The 16,029-nt window shown below is 46.1% G+C and overlaps 1 protein-coding gene across 1 annotated transcript in view; it reads left to right on the top strand.

The window, feature by feature from the left end:
• The window catches only part of UBAC2 (UBA domain containing 2), a 158,893-nt gene extending 143,174 nt beyond the window's left edge, over positions 1–15,719 (top strand). Inside the window, exons 8-9 of the mRNA XM_061170710.1 lie at positions 3,640–3,762; positions 14,515–15,719. Of these exons, the coding sequence (XP_061026693.1) occupies positions 3,640–3,762; positions 14,515–14,622 (231 nt within the window). The 3' untranslated portion in view covers positions 14,623–15,719. The remainder of the gene's footprint in view (positions 1–3,639; positions 3,763–14,514) is intronic.
• The last annotated feature ends 310 nt before the right edge of the window (positions 15,720–16,029 follow it).

The raw sequence follows: 16,029 nt of genomic DNA, 5'->3' as shown, positions 1-16,029 counted from the left end.
TTTCCTCCTTTAATCTGTTAATGTGTAAATTACATTACTGTATTTTCTAAGATTCCTGAGATAAATCCTAATATAGTACATCATAGTGGATAAGATGATGATCTTTTTTGAACATTGTTGGATTGAGTTTGCTAATCTTTTATTTAGGATTATTGCCTCTGTCCATAAATGAAAAATAGATTGTTTTATAATTCTTCTTTCTCATAATAGCCTTCTCTGATTTTTGGAAACAGCGTTATATAGCCTCAAAAAATTAGGTGGGGAACTCTTCTTCTTTTCTGTTCTCTAGAACAACTTGTGTAAGATGGCAGGTCCTCAAAATTTTCATAGACTTCACCTGTAGATTTTTGGTAGGTAGATTTTTAAGTATTATTTCAATTACATTAATGGCTAAAAGTCTAGTCAGGTTTTCTATTTCTTTTTGTAACTTTCTATTGAATTATAACATACAGAAAAGTTAGCATTATATAAAAGTAATCATACAAATGTACTTTTTTGTGTTTATTTTATTTAACATTTTATTTGAGAGATTTAGCCATATTGTTGCTTACAATTGTAGTTTGTTCATTTGAACTGCTATATAATACTACATCATGTAAATATACTATAATGTATCCATTCTACTTAATGGGCATTTGGGTAGTTTCCAGTCTTTGAGGATTACAAACAACACTGCTGAGAACATTCTGGTCCCTGCCCTTGGTGAACATGTGTTTGCATTTATGTTGTCCAGGAGTGGAATTTGCTGAGGCATCCACGTATGTGCAGCTTTAGTCGATGCTCCTGAACAATTTTTAAAACTGATTACCAATTTCTATTCCTTCTTGAGTTTTGGCAAGTTATGTTTTTCTAGAAAATTGTCTATTTCGTCAAAGTTATTAGCACAAATAAAGTATTCTTATTTAATATCTGTCATTATGTTCCTTGTGTTATTCCTAATATAATTTGTGTTTCTTTGTCTTTTCACTAAGCATCAGGTTTATTCATTTTATTTGACTTTTTCAACAGTCAGCATTGGGTTTTCGTTGATTCCTTCTGTTGTGTCTGTTTCCCACTTTATTAACATTTGCTCTGTACTTCATTCTTACCAATTTCTTTAGACCATTGCTACCTTCTCTAACTTCTTAAATTGTATTTAACTGTTTAATTTTCAGTCTTCATTTTCTTTAAGCTCAATATTTTAAAATTACATCAACTACTTAATTATATCCCACAAGCTTTGATTGGTAGTAGTCTCAATTTTATTCACTTTTAGATATCTTCTAACTTCCATTATGATTTTTCATTTTTGATCTCAAATGTGTGCATTTTTGTTTTATATTAATTATAATTTTGATATTTATTTTTAGTTGCATTATCGTCAGAGAATATAGTCTGTATAATATTTATGTTTTGGTATTTGCAGACATTTCATATAGGACTTAGTGCACTGTCACTTTTTTAATAAATAATTTACTTAGAAAAGAATGTATATTCTCTAAAAATTGAGTGCAGGCTATATATGTCCATCTAGACAAACTTGTTATTTATGTTCTGTATTGTTATTAATTGTCTGTCTGCTTGATCTATCAGTATATGCTAAAAATTAAATATATGTCTAGATGTTTCCACTTCACTTGTAATTTTGTTAAATTTTACTTTCTGTATTTTGATGCTGTCATGTTATATATAAATAATATCAATGTATCTTAGTGGTTTTATCCCCAATAATGCCTCTTTTGCCCTTGAGGTCTATTTATTTGACATGAATATAGCAACATCAGTTTGCTTTAATATTTCTTTTTCCATCTCTTTACATCAACTTGTCTGTGTCTTTATATTTTCAGTTTGTCTGTTGTTGGGTTGGGGGTAATGGGAGAGATTTCAAAATTGACAATCTCAGCCTTTCAGCTTGTGAGTTTGTCAATGTATATTTAGTGTGATCATTAATATATTTGAATTTGAATTTATTTATTTGAATTTATTTCTACCAGTATCTCTCCAGAACAGTTTTGCATAATATCTCTATTTTTAGTTTCCCTATTTTTAAAAAAAACTATCTTTTTTTTATAGTGTCCTATTCTTTTTTTTTAACTCCTTCTGTATCTCAGTCATCTTAAAACTTCTAATTTTATAGTTTTTTTCAGAATGTTGTACATTTAAGTTCTTGGGGATCTAGTCCTCCTATTTATTGTACACACTGACTCTTGCTCATGATGGGTTTTTTCCTCATGGGTTTTGTAGTTTGGGGTCCAAGTCTTCCCCCACTGGAGCTGTATCTATGAATCCCATCTAATTCCAGGATGAGAGAGTGTCTCTCCAGAGTAACTTTAGATTTACTTCTGCTTGACTCCTTAGGTGTATCCATCTCCAATCCCAGAACGAATTTTATGTACTTTTCGATGGGTTCTTAGAGCAGATATGTGGTGTAACTTGAACCCCAAATTTCCCTGCAGTTCTCACCTCTCAGGCAGACCGAGATTCCTGCTCCCTCCCTCAGGAAAATGCTGCTCTTTGGTTGGTTTTTTTCTCATCCTCTCTCACTGGGGGTGCTGCCATTTGAGGTTGTGCCTTTAAGGAGGTAATGAGCTTAAAGTCACTGCCTCTTTCAGACCCAAGGCCTCCTCTCCTGAACCCAAATAGGTGATAAAACCCAAGTAGCTCTGGATTAGCAGGATGTGCTCCCCCCTCACACCCCATCCTCTCTTCTTTACTGCCCTGGTTTTCCAGAGCTTGTTTCTGGCACCTTGGGGCCTCCATCTTCCCTTTATGTTCAGCTATGCATATGAAATATTTTTAAATTTTATCTAGCATGTTTAGGTATTATAATTTTCCTATATTATAATAGGAAAAATTTTAGGTTTTCTTAGTTTCTAAATCTTCCAGAACTAGAAGACATCTAGAAACAGATTTAAGTTGATAAATTTAAAAGGTGGCATATAGGCAAAAACGTCAGTTTTTTAAAAGCATCATGCAGTGCACATGTTTTCTTCACATAGTGGCTTTTTTTCATTGATGACATAGAAAAGGCAAGAAATGACATCGCCACCAATGTGAAGTTATCCATAAAGCCACACAGAGGACAGGTGTGAACCTCTTGTCCCTGCGTTTAAGGTTTACCTTTACATTCCCGAGCCTGTCCCCCAACCTGGCTTTTATCTCCGCCTGCAGTCTCTCTCTGTGGACCTTGCTCAGAATTTACTCAAATTTTAAAAAAGAACAAGAACAGGGAGAAGGGGAGCTGGAGGAGAAAGGGGGGAGGAGCAACATTTTAAAGAGCTGCTGAAGGAAGCTCCAGGTTTCTGGTCGCCTGCCCTGAATTTGCCTCCTCTCGTGTCTTCCCGAGTCCAGCGGAGTTGGGACAGTGTCGGTGGGGACAGCATGGGGCTGAGGGTAGGAGTGACTGCATGTGTCTTCCACTGCCTTCTGGAGTCAAATTGCACAAATCCCTTTGGCAGTACCTGCTACCTTCTTTTCTCTCTGTGCACCTACTGCAGGCCGCTGATTTTAGCCTATTGATTCAGCTTGCACACAGCAGGTCCATCTGACATTTTATTTCCAGTCTGCAGCTGTGACTGCATTGCAAGAGAAAGCTCTTTAGTGCGTCACGATGTTTCTGCTCCTCCCGTGTCTGATCGCTGCGCATTGATCTCTTTTTAGGGAGGAATGATCAACTGGAACCGTCTTTTCCCTCCTCTACGTCAGCGACGAAACGTAAACTATCAGGATGGTCGGCAGTCTGAGCAACAAGCGTCCCCTCCTCTAGAAGTTTCGGAGGAGCAGGTAATCAGTAACACCTGGTACTTACCCTAAACCCGTGCTTCACAGTCCAAGCAGTTTTGGTGAATGAGACTTGAAAGAAATCAAGCATATAAATACAAAGATTTTGATATCAGGTAAACCACCACCTACACCAGTGATAGACACTTGGGCCCTTTATTGGCTACTGTGGGTCTTATGAGTTTGAGGAAGGCATAATTTGAAACAAAAATGCATTGTGATCGCTTATTTTTAAATCTGTGATATTTCATGTTTACTGAAGTTGGTTCACTACGCAGGCTGGGAGAGAAGGAGGCAGAAGGACAGGGAGCTTCTCTGTGTGGTTTTCACTTAGGAACCAAGTTAATGTTTTACATACTGAAAAAGCAAATCAACAATGGGGACAATCATAAAACTAAAAGGAAACTGAAATAAATGTTCCATCTGTATCTTAAGTGAATAATATAATCGAAAGGGAGAGGGAAAATTAATTTCGGTAACTTTTGAACGTAATATGCCCTCTTAAAAAAAAAAAGAACTGCAAACCTCAAACTCTTCATGGGTTTATTTTTCATGGTGGTATGAGTACAGCAATTCTGAAATTATATTGTATGTATTGTAGATTAGAGGAAACGAGGAAATAGGATGATCTAAAGGCACAGGATGTATGCAGCTTAATCTCAGGTGGCTCAGGAAAAATAAATGGGAGTGTGTGTGTGTGTGTGTGTGTGTGTGTGTGTGTGTAGACAGAAAGCAACTGTGGCAAAGTAATAATTGGTGAATGTGGATGAAGAGTAATTGGGTTCTTTGTGCTCTTCTTGAAATTTTTCTAGAAGTTTGTAATTATTTCACACTAGAAAGTTTTTGAAAATCTAAGCTAGTAGGTTGAGAGCACTTCAGTAACAACCCTTTTAAATTTCATTCTGCAAATGTTGCTTTCTTCTCATAAAAGCAAATCAAGGTCAGTGTTTCATAGCGAGTCACCCCATGCACTTTCCCCATCACCTGTTCCCAGAGCCAACAAAAGCCAGTCCGACCCAAGGCACTCGGTCTCTGTGGCAAAGCTGTATGTATCCTGGCTTTTTCTGGAACTCAGGAGGGGCTTCTGGGCAGGGCGCCCACTGGCACCTCTGGGTTAGGCCACCACAAGTGAGAGAAGCCAATGGAATATGCCTGACGAGCTGACCCAACCCCTCGCCCTTAACTTCTCAGCTCAGACTCATCCTTTGAGCAACTCGTTAGGGTTGAGAGATGGATTAAGGAGCCATAGTTCTCTTCCACCTCCATTAGCGAATTTCCAAAAAACTGTTAGCCCCACGATTAGAAAATAAAGCCGAGTAAATCAGCATTTATAAGACATTTATAATAACAGATTAAAAAATAAACTAATACTCTCAAATTCAGGAGAAAAGAAATAAAGTTCTGTTATATTACTGTTTCCTTGATAGAACCCAGGTCACATCCCGCACAACAGAGCAGCCGTTAACGATAGAAAGTATTTAAAGGTGAAATAGTTCTTAGTTTTGACACTTGAGGGAAAAAAAGTGTCAAAAAATGATAACAAGGTGAATGTGTGTAATTGAAGTCTTTAGGGTTTTTTTTTTTAAATGAATCATTCTCCTTGATCCTCCCAGAATGACGAGAGCGAGGTTAACATGATGTCGGTATCAGTTCAAAATATCATTTACTTCTTCTTGGCTTCGTTATGAAAAGATGTAAATACATGAGAGGTTGTTTTTAACATGCTTCCTTGTTCATTGACTTTTCTAAATCTTGTCTTTTCTCTTTCTTGATTATCCTGAAATGGCCTTACAGACTGCCCCACATTAAGACACGGAGGTCCCCCTCAACATTATTTCTGTAGACTCTCAGTAGTTTTTGTGGTAGGTGCTCGAGAGACTGTAAAAGAGAAGAAAGATGTTGTTCTTACCTCAAGACATTTACAGTAACGTTTACAAATGTATAGTTACATATAATCTCTTGGTTAGTTGGAGGCTAGACACTGTCTAAAATATTATTTGGGGTTTCCCTGGTGGCACAGTGGTTGGGAATCCACCTGCCAATGCAGGGGACGTGGGTTCGGGCCCTGGTCCGGGAGGATCCCACGTACCATAGAGCAGCTGGGCTCGTTCGCCACAACTGTTGAGGCTGCGCTCTGGAGCCCACACTCCACAGCGGGAGGGGCCCCCCCAGTGAGAGGCCCCATGCACCGCGACGAGGGGTGACCCCCGCTCATGGCAAATGGAGGGAGCCCACGCGCAGCGACGAGGACCCAATGCAGCCAAAAATAATTAAATAAATAAATTTATTAAAATAAAAAAAAATTATTTGTTAGTAACATTAAGATAGTTTGAAAAAAAAAGGTAGTTTGAATTAACAAAACCTTTTTATGCTTAATTTTTCAATTAGATGTGCTGTACTTTATTTAAATATCAGTCATGTGATTTTAATGCATTTAAGAAACTTAGTAATTTTCTAAACCAAGGAAAAGAGAAATGATTATTTGAGTTTTTTCTGATGTGAGCAAATACTTCAGGAATTTTAGTGAAAGTTATTTAAGATAGGAAATGTAGTCCATCTATTTTGAAAACAAAGAATATTCTAAGAAAGAATGTGCATCCCCCGTTAAGTCTAGTAAGACTCTAACATACGGCCATAGAAATGTTTGCCACCTTTTCTACTATTGCTATTAAGTTTCTGGATTTTTAGTTCTTCACGATCCACTCCTACTGTTTTTCAACAAGCACCTTTGCCAGTTCATCACCCCTTGCAGATGCCACCCCAAACCCTACTAGTATCTTAAAAATAAGTGTATGCATTATTGCGTTTCTGTCTCTTTTTATTTTTTTCTTCTTAACCAGGGATTTTCATATTACACCCATACGCAAAATTAACAAGTAATGAAATTTTGTCATATTGGCCTCATTTTTTTTTTTTTAAATCAAAAGGGGAAAAAACTTCCCAAGTTTGTCTCTCTTGAGCCCTCCCCAAGCTTAGAAGGTGACCCTTCGGTTTATGCTTAATGGGACACACAGGTGAAATCGGACAAGGAAGTTAAACAGGACTAACTGAGCCAATGCCGGCATTTAACGAAAGGAGGACAAGCATGGACTTTACAAATGTTGACTTCCTCGCTTCCAATCACATCTTTCCTTCCTTGTAGTCAACCAGCAGTTATCAGCTGTCCGCTCTGCCCAGTCTAACCACTGGGCTACGTTCTTGAACTACGGAGATAGGTAAGGCAAGCGATTCCTGCCTGCACGTGGTGCAGAGCCCAGTGTGGAGCCAGGCTCAGGGGCAGCTCTTGCCAGCTGTAATCAAACCTTCCGATGCTGCTGAAGGATTGCCAGTGTGGGAGGGCGGGGGCAGTGCTCTTTGTAAAGATGTGGCCTGGTGAAAAGCGCATCAGATCTGGGGAAGCACAAGTGGGTGAGGCTGGAGCGGAGGGTGACTGCTGGGGCAGGGGCCTCACGTGGGGAAGAAGTAGGGAGGCATCCCGGCAGTCCTCAGTGGGGCGTGGACCTCTGCTTCCGTGCCAGAGGTATTAAGGTGCAATGCAGGATTTTAAACAGGGAATCCCATCGTTGGATTTCCCTGGAGGATGGACTCGACCTGAAAGAAGGGGCGTGTTATGCTCATAACCACGTGTGTAATGTCTTCCATCTCTGCCCAGGGAACGTGTTACAGTCCAGGTGCTTATGAGACCCTTGCCCACTCGAGGTATGGTACCACTTCGTACGTTTATAATACGTGAGACCCGCCATGTGGATTCCATTCATGTCCTCTGAAATATCCATCGGCCCAAGAGAGATGGCACACAGACACTCTCAGTCATAGCGGATAAGTAGCGAAATGTATTCAGTATGAGAGAATCTAAATCTCAGTGAGTCTCTCTTCTCATCTCTGGAGTCCTCACCACTGCCTCTGAAAAACCTATCTAAACTCCAAAATGCTCACCTTATGAAAACTTAGCGCTTCTGCTCTGAGTATCTGGATCACAGTGAGTTGGGTGTTGGTATAGAGACGCCCATGTCATCTGGTTCCCTGGCGGACGGTGAGCTCCATGAGGGCCAGTACCATCTCTTCCACGTTTCCCTCCTGACACAGAGCCTGACACACAGCAGGTGCCCGAGTGGCGGTTAGAGCAGGGCTGAACGTGAAGGTGTGGTTGGAGGGCTTCTTTTTCGAAAGAACACTTGTTTTCACTTAAAAATGTGTTAGAGGGTGGTCCTTCGTCAGACCTTTCCACCTCTAATCTCTAATGCTAGTGTTAGAACGTGTTATCCATTAGAATGAAATATTGAGTGGCAATCAAATAATTAACCAGCTTTCGGGGGTGCCTAATTCTTCTGAGTACTGAAAGATGTAAGCAAAGGAGCCCCCCCAGTCTGTAGCCAGGGCCTTCTCAGGACTAAACCCTGAAGCAAGCAGGAGAGTGCAAAGATGAGGGGCCGCTGAGCCACCTGCGGCCGGGCAGGAGCATAAGATAACCAGGTACAGCCCACTCAGCCAACCGTGTGATCACAGGGGTTCAGCAGTTCCAAGGAGGAGGAGAGGGGGTCAGCTAATAGGGAATGAGGGTGGCACTGACCCACAGGGATCTGGCATTGAGCTTGCCCTGATTGGTGACAAATGACAGCTATAATGAGGGCAGGGAAGGGCAAGCCTACCTCCCAGGGCCTCTCTGGGGACACTCCTCCCGGCCGGGTGTGCACATGGCCTGGGAAGCGGCCAGCCACCATGGGCAGCCCACAGGGGACTGGTTGGGACTACCTTTCAGGTGGGCATCGTTTTCTGCAAGAGTCAGAATTTGGGAAGTAAGAACCCCAAAAACGATTTGTTTTTGACACCCTTAGCTAAAGGGAAGTTAAAGAAAACCACAGTCTTATTTGAACAAAACAAGCAAAGGAGTGTTTCAAACTGAGAGGAATTGCTATAAATCTCATTGGAATGAACGTCCTACTTCACTTGTGTCAAAGAGTAGTAGAATGTTAAAGTGGGGTTTTATTCATTTTCTTGAGTAAGAATTACCTTGAGGTAGTAGGGGCACAAGTTCCAACCATAGAGGATTAAAAAAAAAAGGAAAGGAAAACCGGTCCAGATTTATCTCCTTTCTCTATAGGTTTCTTTTCTCGTTTGGTGAGGTCTCTCCTTGGGAAGCATATTTCCACCTCGTCCTCCTTTGCAGCACTGCCGGGTGACAGTGACAGGGCTCTCCCGCAGTGCCCGCTCCTGTCACAGCTCCCGGACCTCGAGCCGGCCTCAGGGGTCCCTGACGAAGAGCAGCTGTTAGAGTCGGAGGTCACTGCAGGGGGACCTTGCGCAAGTGTGTTTCCCTCCCAGTGAGGAGGCTGAGCTACAATTTCAGTGCCGGCCTCTCCCCGCCATCCTGCCCCTCTGATCTTGCTGCTGGGAAGTTGCATTTTCAATCATAAGAAACAGGCCTTGGAGATGTGATATTTGAGTCACTTGAGATTTTGTGAGTAAGTGATGGGGAAAATGGGAAAAGCATACCATCCTCTTTGGATAATAACCCAGCTACACCTGGCTTCTAAAAGAAGTTAGAGAAAAGGATCGTTCGGGTTTTTAGGCTAGAAACCAAGATGAACTCTATTCTGATGTTTTGTGGTGAGTATTTTTAGACGGAAACTTTCCTGTGATGCACAGGCAGGAGGAGGAAGGTACTCACGGGGCTCTGGAATAGAGGAGGAATGTTGAAGGAGATGCGTTTTAGAAGGTTTTCCAGAATGCCGCAGACCCACCAGCGCGGCACTGACTGACATGCTCTTGACTCTGCTGTCTTCCTATCCGACTTCATTCGGGCTGGCCACCTTAGTTTTGTTAGGCCAGTTCTTGTTTACGCAATTTAAACGCTAGAAACAGGTAGCAAAGGTCACTTGCTTTGTTCAGCGTGGCTGTATTCAGCCATGGCGGGAGGTGTGCGTGTGGGTGTGCTTGGCTGTGGACCCGGGTGGAATCAGGTCCCTGTCATCTGGGGACACGGGCCTCTCCCTGGATGCCAGTGACCCTGGTCCTAGGAGACGGCGTGGTGGTGGCCCTTCTGCTCTGGGACTCCCTCCAGCCACTCTGAAAACAAGCCTGTGTTTGATCTTGTGAAAGACACGTCAGTTCTTTGACCAACAAAGGGTATAAAACTAGCAAAGTGGAAACAGTTCAAGAGAGTGCTGAAAACAAAACCCGAGGGCAGTTTTGTCACGTCGGAGGCTCTGAGGAAGTGATCCTCTACACCCGGCCCAGTGGCTTCTCAATAGGACAGACTGATCGCAAGAGGGAACGCTTACTGAGCACCTGTTATGTGCCGGTCACCGTTCTAGGCCTTTCACACCTGTCTCTCCTACCCTCAAAGCTGTGAGGAAGCTGGGAGCCCGAGGCTCTAGTTCCCGGCCTGGGGCCACACAGTGACTCCGCAGAGCCCCCTCTGCCACCTGGCGGGGTCCCCACCTCCCAGCCGCTGAGGCTGGGGCGCTTCTCTAACAGCTGCCAGCTCCCCTGTGGTTTTATTTTAAGGAATTGTGAACCTCTAGAACCCTATCCGTGTCTTGCTTACGCAACCGCAGGTCTGCGTGGCCTCAATTTTCTGTTGCTACTGTCGAGCACGGGAGTTCCCACATCATGTGCTAAATAAAGCTTCACACTCAGACGGCTACGAAACACACAAGGGTTGTGCAAGTCGGGCGCCGATAAACACGGAGGACCACGACGGTGATTCTCGGCGTCCACCACGGGGGCTGCAGCTCTCTGCTGCGGCCCTTACCGCCCTGGCCGTGAGCTGCTGAGCCCCCGAGGAAGGGCAGCGGTGGGAGGCACAGCCCCCTGCCTGGCTGCGGCCGCCCCAGCCAGCGCCATCCTCTGCAGGATGACGGGGCAGCCAGGAAACACGGTCGGGACCCCTCTCTCTGTCCTTCTTCTGGTTTTCTGATCGTTACCCTCATACCCACGCCCGAGCATGCCATTTCATGTTCTGTAGACGTTTACAGTTTGGGACACTAAAGGAAACTTACAGATGCCCTTTCTTCCTGTGCTCGTTCAGTTTTTAAATAGCGTTAACACTGTTTCTACTTTGTGAGCTTTCTCAGCTGGTCAAAGTACCAGGTCATTCAGCAGTGACAATCCTCTAATCACACTCGTCTTCTCACCCCTGAAGAAATGCAAAAGGCTCCAAAGCCAGCTTTAGGCAAAGGGCTGTGATGGCCACTCAGCCACTGCCTGCACAGAACAGCAAACATCCTTTTCAGCGGAGACCTGTGAAAAACCCAGCTCAGCTGTCAAAGCCAGTGACGGCACGTGTGGTTGTGTGTCTGAAGAGAGAATGAACCTGGAGGAAGCCTTGTGTGCAGAGAACACGTTTCTCCTCACACCAGACATCACCCCCTCGGGCGCGGCCCGGCCACCCCAGCGAGACCCAGGCGCTTCTCCCTCGGGGCCGCAGTGCTGCGGCTGCTCTGCTCTGTGTGTGCAGCAACCCGTGCTCAGCATCTCCTGGATTTCGGACCAGACTCGGAGTCAGTGGAGAGAGAACTCCAGCACAGTTGGAAGCTGTGGCCGGCAGCCCCACCTGGTACCCGCGCCGGGGCGAGGCTCACACGGCATCACCTCCAGGTTATGAATCGTGAATTGCCAAACAGATGCATTTGTTCCTGTCGGCTGGGTGCAAAGAAGCAGCCAGGCGTTAGCTGTGCTTGAAGTACTAGAGGTGACAGAGGTGACAGCGAGTGTAGCATTGGCCACACTGTTCACCGTCATTGAGAGAGGCCAAGTCATTGGCCCATGGTGTCATGTCCGTGGGTAACAGAGACAAGGCAGGCAGAGCTGCCCACCCCCTCACTGGCCACGTTCACTCCACTAAAGATAGTGGTCCTTAACCGGAAGTGACTGGAATAAACATCATGAAAGGTTATTTCAATCCAGGAGTGTATGAAATAGCCTGGCCAGAGTACCCAGACCAGTGAGGTGGTTTCTCCCTGTTGACACACGTCCAGCACGGGTCCTGTGGCCCCGCTCCCCGAGTGACACTCAGTGTGAAATGACCCCAAGGAAAGGGAAAAGTGCAAATTCTGAGAGTTGAACGGCAAAACTGATGTGTCACGTGTGGCAGGAGCCTGAAATAGATTATCAAGCAGATACTTGTGAGAGGTAAAGGGCCTTGTGGTCTGAAGGCACCAAACTGATCCTGTTGACACAGTATGCCACCAAGACATTTGCACTTCTCGCCACGTCGGGAGAGATGTTAGTGACATTGCAACAGATAATAATATGAAGTTTGAAACTGGTTAAAATTCAAAAAACCTGTTGATGAGCCACTTGGATAGAAAGGGGAGGGCTCTGGTGAGTTCTGGGCCCTGCCTTTGGCCTTGTCTGCTTGGCATTTTAACTTGAGTGACGTTGTAGAGCTTATTAGCAAATGTGCTAATCAGATGTGGGGATGATAGAGTTTGAGGGAGCTAACACAGGAAACAACAGAATTTAAGCTGACAGAGTTTTGGTTGGCTAGAAAACGATCAGAGGAAGTTCGACAGAGACGCTCCCAATCCTAAACCTGGACGAGCAGATACAAACTTACTCGGAGGCCCGGCTTGAGCGCATTTCACTCAGGGTTTATAGCAGGCCCGCTAACTCACCACCCCAGGGTGCTGTAGCTACACACTCGGGACATGTGTACATGCACACACATGCATGCACACCCACTGTGCCAAGGGCTGGGATGGCACAGTCTAGCTGCCCTCTGCCCTGGGCAGACCACGCCCGCGGTACCATATTCTGCAGGAGCACCAATGGGCGAGCGCTGGAAGGGGCGGCGCAGGCCGGAAGGTGCTGGATTCTGAAACACAGGGATGAACGAAGGCAGCCAGGGCCCTTACAGTATGGTGGTAAGGAGAAGCTGTCGGCCCTAAGTCACAGCCTGGAGGAGCACAGGACAGAGGTCAGTGGGACCACGAGACCCCTACTCTGGGTTTCTCCTCGGCTGGGAAACGTGGGAAAGGGCCACGGGCCGCGAGATCAGTGGACGAAGACGAGTTAACCAGGCCAAGGGCAAAGGGGAGAGCCTCCCAGCAGAGGACACACCGGCAGCAAAGGTGGGAGACACGGAGCCACACGGCCTGGGACGGACCAGGAGCTGCGTGCCGGCGGAGGGGGGGAGGCCACTCGAGCGCCTCGTGCAGAGAAAGGAATGGGGCTGTTTCCTGTGGCTTAAAAAGGCAAATTAGGGCCTTTGAAGTCCCACAGGCGGTAACTAATTAGACTCAGATTCGGCTCCCTTGAGGAAGAGCTTTCCATCCCGGCCAATGGGTGAAGAAGTGTTCCTGAGACTCCGGAAAGGGCCACTTTTTCCCAGAGCAGGAGATGGAAGCAGGGATCCCTGCCGTTCTGCCCACGCCGGCAGTTGGTCTGTTACCTCCGGAAGCTGAGCTGGAAACCGGCGGTCTCCTCCCCCAGGCCGGCCCTTAGGAGGCATGTGTGCAGGTGGAGAAGTGGAAGGAGGTTCCTTAGAGGGAGGACCCTCACTGTGCTTTTTTTGAATCCTGGTCTTAACAGCCCACCGATGAGGGATCACAGCGTCAGTTTCAAAAACACCAGCTAGAACCCCAGCTTCTGAAAAGTGGGCCGAGTCTCCTCCCAGCCGGTTAGCCTCTCCCTAAGGCCCCCTGAGGGACGAGGAGTCTGGGGTCTCAGTCACCCCTGCGCCCGCCCGCTTGCCCCGCCTGCCCTCGCCCTCCCGCACACACCCCCCTCAGCTGGGGGGAAAGGAGAGGCAGTGGGGCTCTGACCACTGGGGAGCCCCAGGGCATCGCGTTCTACCGGAAGGAAGGTTAGAAGTGGTGACTAAGTCCCCAGCCCCTTGTCAACTCACACCTCGTTGGAAATCTCAACATTTGTAAGAGTATCACTTTTCACTATATATTATTGCAAATGTAGTATATTTCAAAATAAGTTAAAAAAAAAAAAAGCAACACCTGTGGCTAGTCCAGGGTCATAAATGTTTTTATAATACATTTTAAAGTGGGAAAACAGGTTACGAATAAACTGTAGTAACACTGCCTGTTTTGACCTTGGAGACTGCCTGTATGTAAAAGTACAGGAAACCTCTACATTCACAGATTTGGGATTTGTGGTCAAAAGATGGAGGCCTCGACCTCCCTGCTCTCGGTGGCTTTAGCTGTCTCCTCTGCGCAGTTCTGCCCGGGCTTCGCCCCCTCTGTGCAGCTGCTGCCCGCAGGCCAGCGGGGACTCCGGGGACGCTGCACCTGCCGTGAGACGCTGGGGGGTGGGGGTGGGGTGGCGGGCTCCCCAAGGCCGTGCGCTGCCTGAGCCATGCCAGGAACGCAAAGGCGCGTGTACCCTCGGAGCCCACCAGCCTCAGGACGCCTGCGGCTTGGATAAGCTCTTCCTCGGGAGTCAGATTCGACCCCGAAGGAGTGTGGCTGGTGCAGACCTGCTTCCCAGGCCCCGCGCCGCAGCTCAGCCGCCCTCTGCTCATCCTGGCAGGTCACTGACCCTCGGAAGCCCCCTTCCTCGTCTCTAAAGTGAGGACTCAGTGAGAAAATGCGTATTTATTGGCTGTATATAGTGAGCACCTTAAGAGGTTGAGCCGGTTGTAATTTTATAAGCATCAGATTTCACACTGAAATGAAAACCTGTTGTGTTGTGTTTTTTTGATCTGTCCTACAGAACTCACACGAGGAACATTCTGGGGCTGGTGGGTCAGTGGCAGTGTCGTCAGCCTCATGAGGCTTCTGGTTTTGTTTCTGTTTTCAGGTTGCCCGGCTCATGGAGATGGGATTTTCCAGAGGTGACGCTTTGGAAGCCCTGAGAGCTTCAAATAATGACCTTAACGTGGCCACCAACTTCCTGCTGCAGCACTGACGGTCCCAGCAGACAGCACAGGCACTGGCGGGCTGCTGACCACAGCGGGTGCCGTCCCGCTACCGGCTCAGCCCCAGGACCTGGCACTCTCTGACGCGATGTTCTCGCTGTCCTCTTGAGCAAAGGGTGGTCCCCGCTGCTCCCTCCCTTAATTCCAAGATCATTACCATTAAGTATCCAAAATAAGTTTGCCATTAAGGTAGCATGTATTTTCTACTTTATTTTTTTATGGAGTATTTTCCTTGGTTTGGAGAATTAATCTCCCATTCCTAATGTGTTTAAAATGCATTAAAATTGCAGATTTCTGCAAGCAGTTGAATAGCACTCCAGATGGGAAATTACCGCTATTGTCATATTCTTTTTACTATAAAGCATCTTCCTACATTATATCTGATCATAAGTGCTGGAAAGGGGACTGTTACTCAGAAAGGACCTGTCAAATTTTCTTTATGGACTTTTTTCATTGCTTTTTTCCCCCCCCACCACCCCCTCAAATTTGCTTTCAAACCCAGGTGGCTGTTCAGGGTCCCCACTCCCTAGGGATGATCAGTTCATACCTGCCGCACACAGAGTTGGCCAGACCTGGCCACTGAGGGAGGGACAGGGAACTGAGCCCTCTTCTGCCTGTCCCAGCCCGCTCCCGTCTAGGGGGTTTTTCCCAACTACTCCCTGCATCCATTATAAAACAATGATAAGAATCAGGTACCGATTCGAGGTTCTGGAATACTCCGTGAAACATAACTGGAGTTAATTTTGCTTAGAATATCCACAGTTAGCCACTCAGGCTAGGAGTAAAAATGGGACAAAGAGAAGAGCGGGCTCCCTGGAGCAGTACGGGGCGTCCTAGCTGCAGGGCCAGCCCCTCTGGAGGCAGGTTCCGCCTGGCCCTGGGGTGATCGGATATCAGCCTGAGGCAGGGTAGACTGACCCCACCGTGGGGAGGAGGGGGTGGCCGGAGCAGATGAGCCTGAAAAGATCTAAAGCAAGATTTAAGGAAACTTGCAACTATTGTGTTCTGCAAAGCCAGCAGAAGTGTTGCAAACTGATGCAAATTTAGACATGCGTGGTACTTACAATAAAGTTTTTAATGTGTTTTACTTTTTGGTGTTTCTTTATTAGACTTACCTAAATAAAACTTTGTTCTAGTCTGTACTATTCTTTACCATCCAAACAAAAAAAAAAATTTTTTTTTATCAGACTGCTCATGTTTCTTCAGAAGATTTGGGTGCTTTCTTTGAAGTGAGAGGACCCCTTTGATTCCTGTAAGTAGGACCGGCCCTGTGAGACCCCATTCTGAGGCTTGTTGGGGCCGTCAGGCTGCTCAGAATGGGGGCTGAGGTGAGTGTCTGGGAGCCTAGCTGGTCCCAAGCACAGGCCCTGACTTGATCTGAGTGTCCCCATCTCAGG

This window comes from Eubalaena glacialis, chromosome 16 (genome assembly GCF_028564815.1).
Source record: "Eubalaena glacialis isolate mEubGla1 chromosome 16, mEubGla1.1.hap2.+ XY, whole genome shotgun sequence".
Taxonomy (NCBI): domain Eukaryota; kingdom Metazoa; phylum Chordata; class Mammalia; order Artiodactyla; family Balaenidae; genus Eubalaena; species Eubalaena glacialis.
The sequence above is the reverse complement of the archived record's forward strand: the minus strand, read 5'-3'. Positions and strand labels throughout refer to the sequence as shown.